Source organism: Vanessa cardui, chromosome 3, assembly GCF_905220365.1.
Source record: "Vanessa cardui chromosome 3, ilVanCard2.1, whole genome shotgun sequence".
NCBI lineage: Eukaryota > Metazoa > Arthropoda > Insecta > Lepidoptera > Nymphalidae > Vanessa > Vanessa cardui.
The window spans coordinates 3,660,816-3,682,817 of NC_061125.1; the positions used below are offsets into that span (position 1 = coordinate 3,660,816).

General features: G+C 32.1%; 1 protein-coding gene and 1 long non-coding RNA gene across 2 annotated transcripts; one reads left to right on the plus strand and one right to left on the minus strand.

The window, feature by feature from the left end:
* Positions 1-4,013: 4,013 nt before the first annotated feature.
* Positions 4,014-4,806, plus strand: LOC124543864. Its single transcript, XM_047122186.1, has 2 exons — positions 4,014-4,634; positions 4,711-4,806. Exons 1-2 carry the CDS (start codon positions 4,014-4,016, stop codon positions 4,804-4,806), a joined length of 717 nt encoding a protein of 238 aa, XP_046978142.1.
* Positions 4,807-7,648: 2,842 nt separating this feature from the next.
* LOC124543830 lies at positions 7,649-8,795 on the minus strand. The gene is made up of 3 exons (XR_006967502.1): positions 8,585-8,795; positions 8,311-8,444; positions 7,649-8,003 (listed from the first exon to the last, which is right to left on the minus strand). It is a non-coding gene; the product is annotated as an uncharacterized LOC124543830 (long non-coding RNA).
* Positions 8,796-22,002: the final 13,207 nt, after the last annotated feature.

The window sequence follows — 22,002 nt, forward strand, 5'->3', positions numbered from 1 at the left end:
GTAGATTTTGAACATATTTTGACACCACTGATGGTGGTGAACATACCCAGGACATTTGATGAGACCGATTGCCTTAAATGAATTTCTTTACGTAGCACAAACTAAAATGATATCAAGTTTATTTATTTATTTATAAGGACAACTTACAAAACATACACCATTTATAAGTTTTAAAATAAAGGTAATTACATTTTTAGCTAAGTGTTGTTTCAATTAAAAGTTATCACGGCATGGAAAAGGACAATATTTTCTATTAACCTAATACAACTTTTTTTTTTCTACTTCTATTATACAAACAAAAAATACTACCAATAATGATACAATATAAAATGTAAATTACAAAAGACAATAACAAATTACCAACTTATTACTAAACAATTAAAAAACGAAACTTTTTTTTTTTTTTTAGACAACAAAAATTTTATAGCAAACATAACAAACAAACAACTGTAATACAGAATGTAAACGGCAATGTGAACCCTTTCGATACGTTTGATGTGGACTTCATAGTGTGGAGACCAGACCTGAGTACAATATTCTAGACCAGGTCGAACTAAGGAAAAATAAAGGCAAATCTTGGTCTGTGACTTCTTAAAATCTTTACTATTTCTTATTAAAAAACCCAGCATTTGAAACGCCTTTGATGATATTTTGTCGATATGAGTGTGGAATTTAATCTTACTATCAAAAACAACACCCAAATCTTTGATATAATCCACCTCTTTCAAAAGTTAATGTCAAAAAGCTGATTTTTTTTTTTAATAATTTAATAGGCAGACATTTTGTCACATGATATACATTACATAGATACATAAATTACCACTGTAATAATTATTGATCATTCTACTAAGACTTTATGTCCCTTGTGCCGATAGTTACACGAGTTCATTTTATAAATGATTATTTAATACTAGCTATACCCGCCCGCTTCGCTGGGCATTAGTCGCAGAATAATAAATTTTTAATTTTTCATTTTCATCAGTAATTAATTACAATTGATCATCAACAATGTACAAATAATAAAGAAAAAAATTAAGAAACATGCGAGATTTAATCAATTTTTTTTTAAACAGAAGATATTTAATATTCGTCATCTATTTCATCTTCTTCAATGATGTTCACGATAGGCTGCAGATTGGCCATAACACCCATAAACTTAACGATGAAATTTTTAATTAAATTTCTGTAGCCTGTAAAAGTTTGCATCAAACCAACACGTCCTCTTTTAATCGGTTCTATCAAATATCGATGTTATTACATTTACAACCTTGTCAATACTTGCGAACGTACGACAATGCATCCTGAGCATATTCGTGCATATGTCTTGGACTTCCACTGTACGAAGATCTTTGTCCAATATCAGCAGCTACTTTATCATTCGATATTGTATCTCGTAAATAAATGTACTCTTTGGCTCAGAGTTTTGATTGGTTGTATCGAATGTAGGTTAATCGTTCGTTCTCGACCATAGCGTACATGTCAACAATGAATTGTTAAAACAGTTGACGACACTTTAGAATATGGTTGGATTGATTATCTCTAATCATTTATTCATACGATACGCAAAAAAATCCATACAACTAACTCTTCGATGTCACAGAGCCTGTCGTGTGAGATATTTTGATGCAGTCCGAGATGATATCCATCGCAGATGATATCTCGCATAAAGATAATTGGATAATCGTAATAATTGTCAAACGATTGATGTGTTTCAGCGACACCTTGATTGTTTTTGTGTCGCTTAATGATAACAATACCTCGTTTCGTAATTTCTGTGCCGACAACTACAGCTGTTACTTCAAGAGCTACGGCAGCATTAAAACGCCTTGCATGCTCTATATTCAATGGTGTTCTATGATTGATATATACTATGCATTGATAATGACTTTGAATCATTTTTTGTTTCACCTTCTAGAGCAGTTCGAAAATCTTTAACTAAATATCTTTAAATAAAGCTTAATCCTAAATTCAGCGATGTTTTCTTGATTCGTTGTAATTCTGAACGTGCATCGAAGATCAATCTTTTTCTACGTTTTCCATTAAATAAATGTCCAGAAACTGGGGATTTTCTTTATATACTGGAAGAAGTGAACCAATCATATGATACACTTTAAACGGAGACGCAAAATTATTGTATTGTACAATATTTGTTGCTCCAAATGATGTCATTTCAAAGCAAGAATTGTAATTTTTGTTTTGGCATTTCTCAAAGTAGAAATTCCGATTCTATTTTTTCCAAACGTATGTATTTCTTGTTAGTGTGTTGTTTCCGTAGCTCTTTTGGATGACGCTGCGCACATATCGTTGATGTTCCGATCTTTTGTTTCTTCAATGGCATGGTGGGTTCTATTTATATAAATTATTTGATTCAATGATGATCAATGATTTTCATTTTTTATTTCATATTTTATACTTATCGGTTGATCGGCATACAAATGCATCGTGATACTTGTGATACCTGTTGGTTATTATTAGTGATACGGATGAAATAATCACTTTCTCCGTGAAAAAATACTTGTACGTACTCATTTTCATTATAATCGGTTGAACGGTGTAGATAAATTTATATCGCAGCGCTACCTGGTGGCGAATTACATCAATGGGGATAGCACAATCTTTATTCATTTAATCTTAATGATCGATCGAATAGTTTCTGAGTTTATCGATGACACACATACAACCACATCCACTTTTGTATATAGATATCCTTTCATTTGCGCCAGCACATGTTTTTCCATGCATCTTTATAAAAATTGGTATACAACCAATTTTTATAAAGATGCACGGTGCATCTGTTCTCGAGTTATAGCAGAACATACAGACAGACAAAAATGTCAAAAATGGTAAAAATTATGTCAGTCAATCATAAAAAGAATACTTATGACGAATTACGACAAAAATAAGTGTACAGGCAGACTCTAGAGATTTATATAGTAGTATAGATTTAGTATTCACGTGCGATAGCTTTATTATTAGCGTATTTCATGTATAACTTTGGTGTTTCTATACCGATTTCTATGCTTCTTTTTTATGGAATAGTTAATACTGTTAACTTTTTTAATTTGGGATGATTGAGAGTGTTATTAAAGCAGGAATAGACAAATATAATCAGAAAGCTTCGAACTACTAAGCTATTGGGAGTGACACGTGTCAACCGTAAAAGATAGACAAAGGCTGTCAAGTGATATTTTTTACATAATTTTAAGGAGAACATTTCCGTAATACACAATTTCTATGTAGCTTTAACCATTAAGGATGTACACGCGACGGAAGCTTAAAGTTTGGAGTAACTTCTCCCATTTTCTGACATTTCCCTTCACTACTCTGCTCCTATTGACTGTAGCGTGATGAAAAGTATACTATAACCAGCTCAGGAGTATGAAAAATAATTGTACCAAGTTTCCTTAAAATCCGTCGAGTAGTTTTTGTTTCTATAACGGTTATACGGACAATTATATTTATTTTATAAGAAATTATTAAGTCCGTCCGGAGTCCGTCCGTCATCGGAACGTCATTGACAGTGTTTATGTACAATTAAGTTCAGTAAAAATAGTAAAACGACGTAAATATCTTTAAAAGTTTTATTAAAACGTTATATAAATTGTGACTACATATTTACAGTGTTAGTGATATCTAAAATAAAGTGATAAGTGCTGCAAATACAAAAATATAATTTAGCGTACAGTGGAAAGTTAACTTGTACCCACTAACAATTAAATTAAATATAATACTAGGTTAAGTGTTTAATAGCCAGAAAAGTTCATATAAAATAGTAATAAACCTGGACACTTAAGAATCAATTACAATTAAGTATAGCGATATAAAACTAAATTAAATTAAAATAATTTTACAAAATACTATTAATTATTATAAGTGCCATCTAGCATCCATATTCATAATTGCCTTGTTGATATTAACGCAGAGTTATGACGAATAAGTGCAATCATTGCGGTAAATACCTCGCAATAATAGATGGCGCGAAGTGTAGCAAATGCGCTATGCTATGCTATATAATGAAGCGTACTACCCCTGCGAGCGCCAGTAGCCATCCCTCTCCCAGCTCAGATACAGAAAATGCAGAGGACAATTTCACAGATGCTGATGAAAATAACTCTGAAAAGTCCCTCGCTCATGAGATAAGGCTGTTGCGATTGGAATTTTCTTCGGTAACCAGGGAGCTGTCGCGGCTTAGTACGACTATATCCGAATTTAATAAACGGGTGGACAGCGTCGAGAAACGCTTAGATAATTTAGAAAAAATTAATCAGGAGCGACACTCGGAAATTGTCGATAAAAATGCGACCGAAACAATTGCCCAACTGCGATCCGAATTGAATGACCGTGACCAAGAGAACCTGCTAAATGATATTGAAATCTCGGGTATAGAGGAGAAAAATGGCGAAAATCCAACCAATATAGTAGTTTTAATTTCAAAAAAAATTGGGGTGCCACTGGAGGAACGCGACATCTTCAGCGCTGAGCGTTGGGGCGCGCGCCGTATAATAGCCGATCACAGCAGCCAAACTCGGCCGCGGCCAATTGTCGTGCGTCTCGCTCGGCGCGCCGTCCGCGACGAAATGCTACGAGCCGCGCGCGTGCGCCGCGGCTGTGACTCATCGGGAATCGTCGAGTCGGTGCCTAAGCGGTTTTATGTTAACGAGCGTCTCACTCCGATGAATCGTCATATATTTTATAAAACACGCGAATTAGGTCGACGCGATGGATGGCGATATATCTGGACACGAGGAGGACGCATTTACGCTCGTCGCAGCGGAGACTCCGAAACTCGTCGTATACGCACGTTGAGCGACACAATTAAGTTTTTTGGAGACAATACCGTTTGATTTTGAGCTCATATAAGATTAGTTTATTAGATAAATTTAAAGAATATATCATACATGTAAAAACAAAATTAATTCGCAAGCAGGTTAAATTAATTTCTCATATTTATTTAAAGTGTATTATATTTTATATAATTAAGTTTTCACTTTGTGGCAGTATCATACTTCTAAATAGTAATTGTAACGATGTATTATTATTATATTTAATTATATTATTTGCTTTTAAAAGTAATATATGTAACAATTATTGTGAGATGCCGAATGTAATATGTAAAAGTAAACTTCATACGAGTATAGCGTATATTTTGGAACTCATGTATCGTTCACAATTAGCCAGTATAATATACATATTTGATTTTTTAATATATTATATACATGCGTAAAATGAATAAGTCAAAAAAATTACGAATTGGCTTTCTGAATCCTGGCTCACTTGGTACTGGTCATGATGAGTTTTTATATGCAATGGATCGCCACAACGTCGATATCATGGCACTAAATGAGACTTGGCTACGTGAGGGGGAGGACGCCCGAGCCCCAAGAATTCCAGGATACTCATTGCGTCACATTTCTCGACCTGCGGAAATACGTTCCCGTGGCGGTGGAGTCGGTTTTTATATAAAACAGGGTATTTCTGTTCGGACCCTTAAACACCCAGAGACCATAACTATTGAGCAAATGTGGTTAAGTGTTAATATTAGGGGTAAAGTTTTAGTCATTGGTACAGCATATAGACCGCCTTGGTTAAGTACGCAAATTTTTATTGATGCCATTACTGACACATATGGCGCTTTGCCATATCATGATCACATACTATTGGTGGGCGATTTTAATATCAATTTCCTAGATACAGGTAATGTAAATACAACTATGTTTACAGACTTTCTCACATACACAAATATGACGCAATATGTTACCGTTCCCACACATTTCACAAGTCACAGCGAAACCCTCCTCGATCTCATCTGCTCAGATACCAACGTCGAACGAGTGTGGGTTGACTATGTAAGCAATTTAAGTGATCATGCATTTTTATCGTGTGAGCTTAATATTGAAAAAGATAAGCCCGTAACGGAAAAAATATATAGTAGACGATTAGACGACATAGATTTAGACCAATTAAAATATTATTTAACCGCGCTTATTAACTGGGAACTCATAATTTCAGATCAAGACATTAATAAAACAGTTGCAGCTTTTAATGACAGTATCCTGTGGGTATTTGACACATTAAGCCCTATAAAGTTGCGATATATCAAAGAATTACAATATCCATGGGTTACTTATAACATCAAATTAATGATGAGACGGAGAAATGAAGCACAAATTAGATGCCGTAGTACGAAGATAGAAGCTCATGTTAACTATTATAAGCAACTTAAAAAATCAGTAGAATCGGCCATAAATACAGAAAAAACTGTTTATTTTACTTTATTTATTAATAATAATTACAAAAATTCGCGATACTTATGGTCACATATTAAACGCCATGTCAACATTAATAATAAGAAAGACAAACTTTTGCCCGCCCATTTTGATGATCCAGATGGTATTAATGATCACTTTCTCCAACTACCAGGCAGGCCTCAGGCTTCTCAAACTGATATAGCATACTTTAACAGTCAACTTTATGGTGATGCTACATTCTACATCAAAACTGTCGATTGTACAGTTGTCAATAAAGTAATAAGTAGTATTAAATCAAATGCTGTTGGGGCCGATGGAATATCTCTAAAAATGTTGTTGCTCATTATGCCTCATATTCAAGAAATGATTACTACGATAATTAATATGTCTATTACCCAGAGCATATTTCCTATAATATGGCAGAAAGCGATAATTAAGCCTATCCCTAAAAATAATAATCCCTCAGAAAATAAGGATCTACGGCCAATAAGTATCCTGCCATGTTTATCCAAAGTATTGGAAAAAATAGTATATAATCAGCTATCTGATTTTCTTGAGACCAATAATATATTACCCATGAGACAGTCAGGATTCCGTAAACGTCGCGGTACTGCAACTGCACTGATTGATGTGGTTGACGAAATATTAAACGCGCAAGATAAAGGTAATGGCACTATACTAGTTTTGTTGGATTACTCTAGGGCATTTGATACGATTAACGTCTCTCTTTTACTAGCTAAACTACACTACTACGGACTTAGCGCAGAAACTATACAATGGTTCACCAGTTATCTGGGTAGTAGAACGCAAACCGTAGAATTTAAACATGAAGATGGCACCATAAAATCATCGCAATGTAGGCAAGTTCTTAGAGGTGTACCCCAAGGATCGATACTTGGTCCTCTACTATTTATTATATATTGCGCAGACGTAACAAAGATCATAAAAAACTGCCGTTACCATATGTACGCTGACGACATACAAATATATATATCTTTTCCACCTAATGAAACTCATAATGCTGTGCTTAAGCTAAATGAAGATTTAAGAAACATAGCAGGTTGGTCAGAAGCAAATTGTTTAGCGCTAAATCCACAAAAGTCTAAATTTGTAATACTGGGCACGGCGAATCAAATACAACTGATATCAAGGGAAATACCTATGGTTAAAATTCAAGATGAACCAATTGAAAGAGTTACAGAAGCACGTAATCTTGGCGTACTTATGGACGAATGCCTTAGATTTGAAAAACATATTCATAATACAGTTAAAAGCTGCTTTTATCGTCTAAAAGTTTTATACCAAATAAGAAAGTTTTTAAAGGTAAATGTAAGAATCCGCCTATGTGAATCATTAGTATTATCCAAATTAAATTACGTCGATGTAGTGGTAGGCCCAAGACTATTGCAACGTACAAAAAATTTAATTCAAAAGGTGCAAAATGCTTGTGCAAGATATTGCTTCGATATACCTCCACGTACGCATGTCACACAATATTTAAATAACGCAGGAATTATGAGAATGGAATACCGTAGGCAACTGCATTTTATGACGCTCTTATTCGGGGTAATCAAGTTCAAACTTCCACCATACCTTTATAACAAGCTTCGTTGGGCGCACGATACGAACACATACGCAACCAGATCGAAATCATATTTACTTCTTATGCCTCTCCATAGAACGGCCGCCTTCCGTGGCAGTTTTCGATACGCCGCCACCAAGTGCTGGAACAACCTTCCACCGCCATTGAGGAACCTAAATATAATTCATAATTTTAGAAACAAATACAGAAAATTTCTTCTTGATAAACAAAAGCACACATAGCAATTGATTTTATTTATCTTTGTTAATTTAAATATAATATAATGATTTATATTTAATTGTATACATATGTATGAATTTATATACATGTTCGTGTGTGTGTGTGTGTATAATATGTAGGTATGTGTGTGTATGTAGTTGTATAGATGAGATTTTATATATGTATATGTGATAACTATAAAATGATAATTCAATATAATCTTATAACATTTTTTTTTTATATGTAATCAAATCTACTCACCTTACAGTGCATGGCCCATTGGCAAGATGGAGTATTGATCAGACTTGGTTAGACTATTTAGTGAATAGATTTCAACCTCTATTTGATTGTTATGATATTTGTTAAACGGCACGTCTCGACCTGCTTGCGACCTTCTGTAATAATATGTTCGCTATATTAATTTATACCTCCAATAAATGCAAAGAATCAAAAGTAATATTATTGTGATTTAGATTATATTAAAACACATTTAAAAAAAAGAAAAGAAAAACAGAAATTAGTATATATTACTTACTTATTATTATTAATTCTTTTTTCTTCTTTCTCCTTAAATAATTCGTAGGTGATCGAATATCTTTGTGATCTCAGCGTAATATAATTTAGTTTTAAATTTTAATCCATTGTGCAACACGTCCAACCTCCACTGCCGCCGCGAGGTACCTGAGGGCTGAGCGCATCATACTATCCTAGACTTGTTTTGATTTCTGTTATGTTTTTACTTTTATTTTTTACTAGCTGACCCGGCAAACTTCATACTGCCACAATCGAAATACTTAAATATTCCAAATGTGATGAGCATAGAAACCATTGCACGCAGCGACACTGGTGATCTAACAGTAACAATAAATAACTGATACTAACATTAAAAGCGACACTATCAATATTTTTTTCTATATTTTCAATGACACAGGAATCATGAGGTTATACTACGCTATAATTAAGTCCTTACAACATAAAGTTTGCAAAACCATTTATTGTAAACTGGCTATACCATAAGTTTTAATTTGAAACTCATTTGCAATACAAATCAATATAATTTCACTAAATACAACATAGATAAATAATATAGGTGGTCAAGTTTTATTATGGTGATGTTGCCTATAATATTTTGTAAATATTGTCTGATTTATATTGCTCATAAATAGTCACGTTACAACAATTAGATACTTACATAAATTAAAATTTTAACAAAAAGAAAAACCGACTTCAATCAAAACAATATTTTAAAACAAACTAATATGCACTAAAAAGTAATAAAAATAATTGCGTATGCAAAATATTTATCAGAGTCCTCCTAAGTAAAATAAAATGAAAAGCATTAGAGTATTCAAAGGTCGATTTACGATTATATTAACGTAGTTACAATTATTGTTATTGTTGTTGTTGTTATCGAGTCAGTAGATTATCGTATAAAACCAAGCCAGCCAAGAGCTGATACCGAGTCCAAATATGACGACCTCCGTGGTCGAGTGGTGTTTATACCGGTTTTAATGGGTATGGCTTGGATTTGTGGTACCGTATTTACCTCCGACTTTCCATAACAACGTGCTTTAGCTACTTACATTGGGATCAGAGTAATGCATGTGATGTTGTCTCATAATTATTTATTTAATTGACCTTAGTAAAAAAACTTTGCAAAAGAGCTAATGTATGTCGTACATCATAAGGTCACACATCATGTTGAAATGCAGCAACGAACGTAAGCACATTAAAATTTTACTAAGGACAATAACCCACCTACCGCACCCTCGCTGTAAGCTGTTTAGGAGTTGCATTGATTATCATATTCGACTATGACTTGTTGTTGTTGACTTGTATTACTTGAACAAGTTACGACAGGTAACTCAAATGTCCAACTAACCCATATAAGATTCCGCCGAGTATCGCTAACGTGTTCCTCAGAATTGAAGAGTTTCTTTACTTTGGATCCCATGCTCAGAATCTAACCAAACTTTCACCCCTTAACAGATAACAGTACCCTTGAAGTATATCTTTTCTACTAAAAAAAGAATCATCAAAATTGCTTGCGTGATTTTGAGTTATTTACCTATTTATTATCGCACATGCATAATGCAAATTTAAGACTTATGTGGTTTTCATATGGATACCATCATCAGAATTGGATAACATTAAAATGGGACCACACGGGACCACAGTTTCACTGCGTGTAATGGTTTAACATCTGCGTTTTTTTGCGACTGGAATAAATTAGTAAATTCGAGTAAGAGATGTAACGAACTCATATGTAGCTCACCGCATGGACCATGTACCATATTTTTAACGACAACGTGAAATAACTCTGGATCAAGAGTTTGATCTGGAGTTTCAGCTGATATAACGTTATTAATTTGATCCGGGGTTATTTTAAGGAACTGGCAAATTAATACATTTGAATTAGGGAATACCCTCTTTTGCTATTCAGTGGAGTACATATGGCACTTCTTCAAATATACATAATTTTACAATTAAATCTATAAGACCTTTGAATGTTTGCCGAAAAACACGTTCTGTTATTTCATGACGATCAGTTGTCGACTGTTCTTCAAATAAATTGTTTTTAATATCATCCCACTGTGGATTACATGTAAATGTAATGAACAGATCCGGTCGACCATTATACGATTATGTCGACGACATAAGAAATTGCGTCTTGTGCATATTCGTTCATATGCCGTGGGCAACTAATGAACGAAGATGGCAATATAGTCAGTCGCCCGATGTCATTTACATTAGCATCATTCGCTATCGCATCTTGCAAATGAATATATTCTTCGGATCTTAATTTTGCTTTGTTAACGATTAAAATTAAGACGGGCAGTTTCTATTTTGGCATGCATGTCAACGATGTACTGATGATATAGTTTACCATATCTCGAGATATAATTTTGTGCTAGTGGTCGAACCATCAATCGATACGAATAAAAATTCATGGCACTAACCTTTTTCTGCATATTTAGACATGAAAATAAATGCACACACTGTAAGTTTAAATGTATTTTTTTAGAATAATAAATTGAAATTATTCGTATTACCTATTGAAACTGGTTGATCAGTGTAATCATTTTTAATTAATACTTACTTTTATTTTGACAGTACAATTCCCCGTCTAAAAAATCTCCATTAACAAAATGACCCGCCATTTATTGAATTCATTTGTTACAAAAAATGTGATAAATGAACGACCGATTTTGTGCAAACTTCACATAAACCATCTACCAAATAGTCCGAACAACCCCTGAAAATTTGGTTTGGATAGGTGAGCCCGTTCTTAAGTTATAAAGTGACATCGAAAATGCCACTTATTTTTACATATATAAATTCGAAAAATTGAGGTAACGATGATGTAAATAATGCAAAATAAATTTTAAAACATCAATTGTTTTATTGTCTAACATCGATAATCATAGAAAATCAATGATAATCCTTTAATATATCTATTTCTAAGGAAAAACAATTTTGTTGTTTTCATTACATTCTTAGCATTTTTATCATACTTACTCACCTTCTAAACCTTCCATGGACTTCCACAAATAATTCAAGACCAAAATTAGCCAAATCGGTCCAGCCGTTCTCGAGTTTTAGCGAGACTAACGCACAGCAATTCATTTTTATATATATAGATTTGATTTTAACACGACATAATAGTGGACTATTGTCAATGTCGTTCACTTGACGTACGGAAATAAGGTGATCACTGAAAATCAGTGCTGCCGTCTTTGCGAATTTCACACATAGTACGAATCGTATTTTAATTTAAGTATAGAAAAAAAAAAAAAAAAAATACTATATAATTTAAATCGTTAATTTTTTTTTTTTTGTGTGTTTGAAATTCCTAGGCCGACAGCAAATGCTGAGTGATTTCCCTTTTTGTGGCATCGTACTGCTATGTACGCAGCATTTTATTTTTATTTATTTATGCCTCTTTTTAAAATCTTTCTTAGATATTATTTAATTGTATTGTTATTTTAAGTTTTTGTTTTTTTTTTTTTTTTTTTGTTGTATTGTTTATGTCACTGATGTATCAACACGATGCTTACAAATAAAAATTCTTTCTTTCTTTCTTTCTTCTTTCTTTCTAAATAATAATTAAATATATTAAACTTATTTGTAGTGTTATTTAAACTAACGCTTACCAGACCGCTCCAAAATTAAAACATCAATTAAATCTTAATACAATAATAGTTTAATTACATATTATTCAGAAGTAAAAAGTCTTATGAAATCCTGAATTTCAATAAATTCAAGTCAACGTTCAACCGCTTCCGAAAGCTGCCCGTCCATTTCCCGGGCGCCTCTTTAAATTAAGTCAAGGCTGTATAGTCGCTGTTTTTTCTTAGCGTTGCAATACTTGGCAGACAGTTTCGGTACGGAGAATTCGGTTCGATCATTAAGGATAATTTATTTCATTTATCAATAGAAATCTAGCGAAAAAAGATCTTTTGTTTATTCTTATTTTTTCATTATTAAAATACGAGATGCACAGGGCTTTTTTTAACCTATTGGAGGCCCTGGACATCTACACTAATATTATAAAGAGGAAAACTTTGTTTGTTTGGTTGTAATGAATAGGCTCAAAAACTACTGGACCGATTTTAAAAATTCTTTCACCATTCAAAAGTTAAATTGATCCCGCATAACATAGGCTAAATTTTATTTTGAAAAAAAAAAATAGGGTTCCGTAAGATATTTTGGGTTTTTCGGACAAAAAAGGAAAAAACCTACCAAATTGATTTTTTGCGTATGATGCCTAAACTATAAAAGATAGAACTATAAAATGTTCTCACTCCGGACCTTAGAGGGCATAATGGCCTCCGACCCTAAGAACCTCATCAGATTCGTGGCTGATGTTGGTCTGGCTGAGGTGTTGTGATCACGAATTTGAGTCACAATAGATCCAAGCGCGGGTGCAGTAATTCTTCAAATGTGACCGTATCTCAGCAGTAGGGATATTAGAAGACTGATTATGAACCGTTATCTACGCGGGCGAAGCCGCGGGCGACCGCTAGTATTATATAAGGACAATGGAGCCCATATGACTTTGACAGAACACTATTTTGTTAGAATAAACAAAGAAACTTGCATCGTTCTTCAATTTGCGAATAAATAATGCTCTGTTGAACTACCTAGTTACTGATTTACCATCTTTGTAGGTTCTGGATGTATCGTAAATGTCAGAATCTTTATTTTGGAAATATGTGGATATTTTCATCGTTCGGGGTGCCCTGGGCACTTGCCCAAAGTGCCCACTGGGAATGAAGGGTCTTGAAATGCATTCGGATATATTCAGGAGTCATAATCGCTTAAAATAATTTATACCCAACACCAAGCCTGATACACAAACTGTATATTATTGTTGGAGTTCCATACAGGAAGGTTTAACAACGCGTTCGATAAAGATAGGAGCGATATGTTCTTGAGATTTATTAGTTACACAGTAATAAAGTCATTACGTAGAAGCTTCAAATGGTTGTATTGTAAGTATACTTGAAGGTTATATTTTATTTATTCCATTTTAACGATTTTTTAAGCGCCGTTTTACGCTCTCTGCCGACTTACCAACTAGACATAATTAATATGGGCACTGTTAAACTTAGATGTCATATGCTAAGTATTAAGAAATATTTGTTTACAAATAATACTTTTATAAAACAACTAGTGACATATTAACTACTTACTAAAGTTATACGCTGTTTAAAGGAAATATTTTCAAGTTATTTAGAGATGGTAAAAAACACTTCGTTATCACCTCATTAATGTACAGTCAGAGTAAGAGAACCTTCGTCAGTTTTCAAATTCATTCCTTTATCAAGTCTTAAGCTCTTAGTACCTTTTGAAAAAACATCAAATCATTATAACGTCATACGTCATTCTCAATCGGAAAAGCAGATTATCGCTCATACTGAGCACACGAAAATAGATCTTAAGATGACGAACATTTTCTTGACCCAACTGTACCTTAGGATCTAAGTAATGATATCCCCTATGCCCTTGATTACATCGGCCCACCCTTAGGACTTGACATTTGTGCCAAACATAGCATTCGAAAATTTATATTGGGCAGTTATAAGTGAGATTTAATCGTATGAGTACACACAAACAAGCTTTCTTATGTCCCTGCGCTACTCACACATATGTACATTACATGGCTGTTATCATATTATGATGCGAAGAAAATAACAGAAACAGGAGTATAAAACGATTCATACATTATATTTCCATAATAATGTTACGCGGTTGTGGAAATACGTACAAACGTCGTTCCGAATTCGACACACGATTCTTTTTACACGATTGAGCAAAATTTAAATACAAATTATGTATTTAAATTTTGCTCAATCGTGTAAAAGGAATCGTGTATTTTGTAATTTAAGACTTTTCCAACGGAAAAACATAAATGATTTTGAGATCGTTTTAAATAGACCGCGAAATTGAAATACATTTAATATAATTTGTGCTGAAAAATGAAAAGGACTTCATACATAATGCGTTACTGAAAAATAATACCAAATTGTTTAAAATACGTAAAATTTCTACTTGACACGTCTGACTACTCACTTAACATTAATTTATGTCACTATATTAATTCACCAATCAATACGTATATTATTTATCCGCTTATTGTATATTAATTATATCCCTTTACGCCCAACCTCGAATCTAGTTTACTTCCTCACTCCCCGTTCAAAATCAACCGCCTTTTGTATTTCTCGTGCCAGGCAGTACCAGCTCGCCACACCACGACACGAGAGGAAGTGACGGGAGTCCTACAATACGGTGTCCATAACCAAGTCAATAATCATAGTAATAAATGTTATTTCAATTAAAATTATATAAGTATATTTAAAAAAACATGACAAGTCAACATAACGCTGGTGGCGTTATGTGTACCTTGGAAGAAAATAGTAACTATATACATATATGCACAGTAATAATGCATAACATTCAACATAAGATATAGGTGTTAAAAAGCGTAGACCTGATACTAGTTGACTTTTAGACAGGATACGTTGCATATGTATTTAAATAACATAACTTTGTATAACTATATCTTGTAAAAGAGTATTTACTAAGCTTCTGGCCGATTCTTTTCGGTAGAATCGTGTTAGCTTTACTTTGATATATTTCTTCAAACATGCTTGTAAAAGCCTACTAAAATAAAGTTTATTTTATTTTACACTTCATATTTTGAATTCAGCTGAGGTAAGGATGACTGTTCCTGAAAATCAAAATAAAAAAAGTTCTAAATCAAAATCGAAACATAAACAACCATGAATACTTATATTTTTCTTCTGATAAAGTAGAAAAGTGAATCAAACTTGTTAATAAACGAAGTTATCTACTCGTCTAAAATTTGCAAGTAAATTGAGTTTTAATGTTATACGCGAACAAAATTATCTACAAGGGTCAATGACACTTAACGTGAATTAATTTTACATCTACATTATGATACTTAATAACACATGTTACACGACAACAGACGGCTGGAATACTTCGCAGTATATTCCAAACAAGAATTAAATGTAAAAGACATCACATATGACATTTATTTCTACACATCATGACGTTTCAAAAGTGACGTAACAGATTTCCATCCAGGTTAGCCTGAGAATACAAAGTTCCAAATCCAGTCACTTTCTTGACGTGAGTCAAGTGGCAAACAACAGGTTTCTTTAGAAACTTCTATTTTCAGGGTGACTGACTGACTTGATTTAATTTTTAAGAATTTCTATATAAATACTCGTTTATTTTATTTAAATAACATAGTACGTAAAATTGTATTGCGAAACAAGCTTTATCTGCTAAGATGTATTAATAAGTAAAGTTATAATGTAGCAATATTCATTAAATATTATTAGGCGTAATCCCTTTATTACGTTTCTGTTAGTAATTTATATAGTTTGTATTATAATTTTTAATTATTTTTTATCTAAGTACATTCCCGTAAATAACTATAATGCTATGCACTACCCTAATAAAATATATTTATAACCAATAAATTAAAAAATAATCGTACAATATATCGTATTAGTATCGCAATTCATAGAGTTGCTTTGGTTCTCAGTACAAAACGCTGCTTTAATATACCGATCCTAACCACTGACCATAGTTCATATATTTCATAACAACCAAATAACTTATTCTTATCGCAATTTATTATTGTACATTAAGATATCGACTTAAGTATCCTTATAGTGTATCTGCGTTAAAGGTTGAATGTTAAAAGACTATTAATATATAACACGGAAAAGTTAATTCCTGTGCCTAATTCGTGACGTAAAGATGAAGTGCTGTAGCCGTGCGGAGCGCACACTATCATGAATTATTCAAGCACGAGCTGCGTACTCGAGCCGCCTGATTCTGGACAACAAACGCAATCCTTCAAACGTTACACAATCGTAACGCTCCTTTCTATATTTCGGTAATGTCTACAAACTGATTAGTTTGATTGTTCTACTGTGAATACATGAGTAATGTAGTTTGGTTTAAACGCTGATGGATTCGTTAATTACCCTTTGTTCTTGACTCGCGAGTAACGTTTAGAAATGTTTGAATTTGTATAATAATTTAATGAAATATAAATGCTAGTTGTTGCTCGTGTAATTTAATAGGAAGCCTTAATTTCACATCTTTTAAGTATTTTTTAAAAGTTTTTTCATTGTAATGACTCACCATGGTTTCGATTGTGAACAAAAAATAATTATATCAAAATCGGTTCAATGAATTACACGCCATCCTTGAAAAGATTTACAGAGTTGTAAGTGAATAGATATAACATATTATACTCCGCGATTGGGGTGCAAGGAGGTGACGTGGAATAAAGAAATTGACTGGAAATGAAAGAGTATGTATCATAAGGGGCTCATATGAATCTTCAGAAGCAAAAATTAGCTTTTAATACTTTTTAAGGCTCTAAAAATTCCCGTAAGTTATTTTGATCGAATAATTATCTATTATGTCTATTCTGGTCATGCTATAATCTGATTCTGATATTAGTAATTAGGTTTTATAAAGCGACTTGCTTTTAATATTGAGGGTTTTGGCATAATACTCCAAGGCGGCAATAATAGTAAATGTTTTCGTTCTCCAGATATAATTATTGAATCAAATTTTACGGGAGGATGGTGTGGTCTAATAAAATGAGATGAGTATAGTAATATTTTTAATATGGTTTAATTTATAAATATTCATCAGTACATAAATATTACAATTATTTTCTTACTTTTTAAAATGAACATATTAAAAAATTGGCATTATCTCAAAAAAATTAGTCCATGCCTACGAAATACAGACTGTAAAAAATCTAACCAATATACTAATGGTTTAATTTAAGCTATGTTCTATGATACTATTACGTGCTTGAAAAGATTCGTCATTTTATCGACTTTTAAGTCTGTACTTAAAAATCGATTATAATTAATGGAAGGATTACATCCCTCACGTACCTAAGATTTGAATGTAAATATTCCACGAGTATAAATATGAAAGTGAAGCATAATAATGCAATTTTGTTTGTGGTTATTTCAAGTCAATACTACTTTACGTTACTCATAATAACCCCGACGAAGCAAATTGCTTAAAACATACCGAATGGGTAAATTAATTTATTCATTATATTTTAATAGCTTTGTCTCCGTAATTATTTTAAAGGTTATATAAAATGTTATTTATATTTTGACAAACTTATTTTAATTTACATGGAATTTGATTTTTTTTTTTTTTAATAAATTGCTCGATTTAATACGACATACTTTGTGACAACTTCGCTGATCTTTGACTTTTTCTCTCCTGATAGAACGGGGGGGTAGTTAGTTCATTAATCAGTTCTGTCTTCGGAAGAGCTCTTAATTTGGAGTCGTAATGACCTAATCGTTTTAATCTCCGACGCTAGGGCGCGAGCGAAGCTTTTTTAATCATTATCACATTTTTCCTTTCCTGTTAATGTCAGACCGGACCAAAAAACATCATTTTCACGTTGTTAAGTATAGATAGGACTTATCAAAAAATTAAATAATCAAAATTGTGATTATTATAGTTATGCTCTATATTTTAAAATAATACCAAAAGTTTGTATGTACTCACGTTACTTAAAAAAACACATTTTTAAATTTCTCTTCGTACTAGTTACCTGATCTTAAGGGACATTTCTAATTTTACTCCTTTTGTTTGTAAAATTAAAATTACTAGTATTAGATATGATGTTGAAATTTGATAATGCAAATATATTTTAGTATTTCATATTTCCAATATTCCTTTCAACTTTTATTTGCATTTTGTATTAACCCTTAAGCTCGTCAATAGATTTCTAACAAAACATATTATATACATAGGTGATACAGCTGCTGATCGACACCGTCTTTGTCTATTCATATATTTTTCAATCGTTTTAAATTACCACCGAACCGACACGAAAACAAATATAACTCACATCAACAAAACGTGGTTATAATATAAATGAAATTGATATTTTGAGCAAATATGCTGAACGGAATGGAAAAATAAATTCTAACTACGGAAGAAATGTTCAGACTGTAATGTGCTTAATGACGCAGATAAATTTGAGGACATTTGGAGTCGTACATACGAAGTAGCTCCGCGAAGAATGCATTATGATCATTTTAAATCTACACATTAAGCGAAAGAGCTTTTCATGGATACCGTGGAAATGATTCCCGAATACGATTCCGCCTTAATATTTGTTTTCCAAGTATTTATTTTACAAGAAGTCATAGACAAGCTACTCAAAGAATTGTTCTTTGAGTAGCTTGTCTAAGTATTGTCTTGTCTGAGTCTCTTGTTGAAGTAATGTGATCCTTTTATTTCAAATACGTATTATGAGCCTTTATGTTCCCATAATCTAAGTACTAATCAATAAATCAATCTGTGTTCAATGCATCAGTTTTGAATTTGTTCATATTTACTTTCACTAATGTTTTTCTACATGAATATCTACTCGTATATATTAAAGTATTGCATAATATGGAATACGTAAACTTAAGGTTTGATTGAATTAATTCCTTCTTCAATTGAAATAGACTACAGTCAATCGGCCAGGAATAAAAATATATATGGACGACAGTAAAGAAACTCCAACGGGTAGCTTTCGATTACGCTATATAAAAAGGTATATCTTGTTAAATATTGTGCGTTTGTTTTTTATTTTAATCATGAAAAGCTTAGGACGCAATATGTAATTATTTTTCCCTCTGGTTAATTAAAACGGTTCTAATCGACGTTTATGAGGTAGGGAATTTGTTTGTCGTATATAAATAAGCCTTTTCGTGAATGAGTTCAGCAAAATGAAGGACTTATATAAACCAAATTGTAAATAAAATATTGTTTATATTATATTAGGGAATTTCCTGTATATCTCAACTTTTTGGTAATTTTTATGTCGTTATTGATCTCGCTTTGCGTATGAGAAGGCATTTAAGTGGATGAATCCCCTTCAAAGGAAAATTATTGAGACAAAAGTTTATGTTTTTTATATAAATACAAACTATATGATAATAATAATAATTATTATTCAAGATACTATTATCTTGTATCTTTTTAAGTATGTATGAAATGCAGGATCATAAATATTTCACTTTAGACGTAACATTAAGCTCAATGTTGTTCACCGTGTGATTTGTATTGTTTTGTATGAGTTTTAAAAATAATTAATAATTTAAATTCATTTCATTGTAGTTGCGCTTCAAATAAAAAAATTACGAGTACTTTACCATTGAAACAGCCATCATTAAATCGAATTATTATTTAATTAATAATTAGATAATACTTTATAAAATTCTTGTAAACAATGTTTAGTAGCTTTTTATTTCAACTGCGATTTTTGTTTTTCTTAAACTTTGTTCAAGTGGGCTTTTTTAAGCACTTTTGAATCGTCATTTAACAATTAAGTGAAGCTACCAAGTAAGTATCTGTAATTCTAGTTGTAATATTCTAAAGAAAATTACACAGCATTTTATAACAGAGAAAGTGCCAAATTACATTTATATGCACGGTTGTTTTGTGATTCGTCAAACAATATTATATTAGGAAGGTGGCAACCGACCACTGACAATCGGGGGAACTATTTGTCTGTCTCACATAAATCAATTTCTTAATTCTGTTTCATTACCTTCTAACGCAATAAGATGACAACTTCAATATATATCAGAGTTACAATTAATATTATGGTGCAATATTAATGTGCTAGAAGTATTGTTATTTATTCGCAGTAGAGATTTATTGATTTCTTTTGTATATTATAAATGAATATTTATAAAAACAATATATTTGAGTAAATCATTATATTATTTTATAACTGGCAACATCATGAAATATACTCATTATGACGTAATTAATTTTAGTTTCTGTATCAAAACCAGTCTGTAACGTAATAGACTAGCAATTAATATCAGATGTTAATGATCATTAAGACAGCTTTGGGCTTGGAAGCTGGCAAGTATATCCCATGTAATCTGTTCAAATTGATACACTATTATTAGTAGCAAAACTGAGCCGTTTTATTTTCACCTCGTTAGCATTGTTGATGTAACAGAATAGGGACAAAGTACATGATCTTACAGTCTTCACTGTTAATAATAAAATATATATTTAGTCTTGTGAATAAAGATTTATATTTTTAGGTTCAGTGTTTTCAATAAACAAAAACATCAATATGTATTAATATCTCTATAAAATTGAATTATAAATAAATTGATTGAGTATTTATTTTTAGAAAATAATATAGTAACAAAATTTCTTTGCGATAAAGAATATTTCAATATTACATCGAGTTTTATGTAGATAAACTTTTAATAATTTAAGGATTTCTCTATATTTATTCAGCTGTCATATTTTTAATACACGAACCGATGAATAACAATTTACAAGGGATCATTATTTCGTTGGCTCAGACGAGTAATCCGCGCGGTTACTAGACACAATCTTGCTTAACGTTTTGTGACGTTCAGTGAACGAGCGCGAACCTTCGCTAGATGTTCTTTCGTCTATAAAACAGGCTTCGAATTTATGAGCAGTTTCTACTTTGTGGCGTGATAAGGCAGAACATATTACTTTCATATAATATTTAGAAATGTAGTGTATTGGTTTGAAAGACGAGTAAGCCAGTGCAACTACAGGAAAAAGGGGCATAACATCTCAGTTACCAAAGTTATGTATAAAATTGCAAAGTTTCTTACGGCAATGTCGATGGACTGTATTGACCACGCACCTTTTGATGACATATTGGTTCGTCCGTCGACTGATGCCATGAAAAGGCAAGTCACGTGAACACTTACCGCCGAACCGAAAACTGGTTTAAAATTGTATATTTTATTTTGTGTATATGATTGATTAGACATGTACGTTTGATGGTACATACGTGCCTGAAAAGAGACAACAATTCCTATTTATTTTTATTCCTACTTATTTTGTTACAATGAAAAGCTTATGATTTTGTTTTCACGTATTACAATACAACTGATTGTAATCCTCATTAATTACTGATAATAATAAGTTATAAATCATTTAAACAAAATTTTTCGTGGTTAAGTACCTTTATCAACAGGATAAATTTACGTAACTCGCCTAACTGAAATTTTAAATTACCTTATACTAATTAATAAATAAATTATTTGTTAGAAATAATTTAATGTTAATTAGGTCAATACAAATTAGTATAAATTTGATGAACCTTTGCGAGTGAACCATTCATAGTGAATCCTTACAAGAAAGTATTATTTTGTTTAAATGAGATTTAATTTGTCACCAATATATTTATATTAAACAAAGATTAAGTGTGTAATACGACACTGAATCATTTAGAAGAAACTCTATTGAGAAGTTAAGAAGCAGTGAGCGAACAAACGGACAATTGTTGTATACCTTTTGGTCGTTATTACGTATTAAGGAGATCTCTATCTTTAATGTTAAAGCTTGTGTAAG

Excerpts from the sequence above, each read along its gene's own strand:
- LOC124543864 (XM_047122186.1), top strand. The coding sequence starts at position 4,014 with ATGAAGCGTACTACCCCTGCGAGCGCCAGTAGCCATCCCTCTCCCAGC. Across the intron at positions 4,635-4,710 it reads CATCGGGAATCGTCGAGTCG|GTCGACGCGATGGATGGCGA; the intron begins GTGCCTAAGCGG and ends CACGCGAATTAG.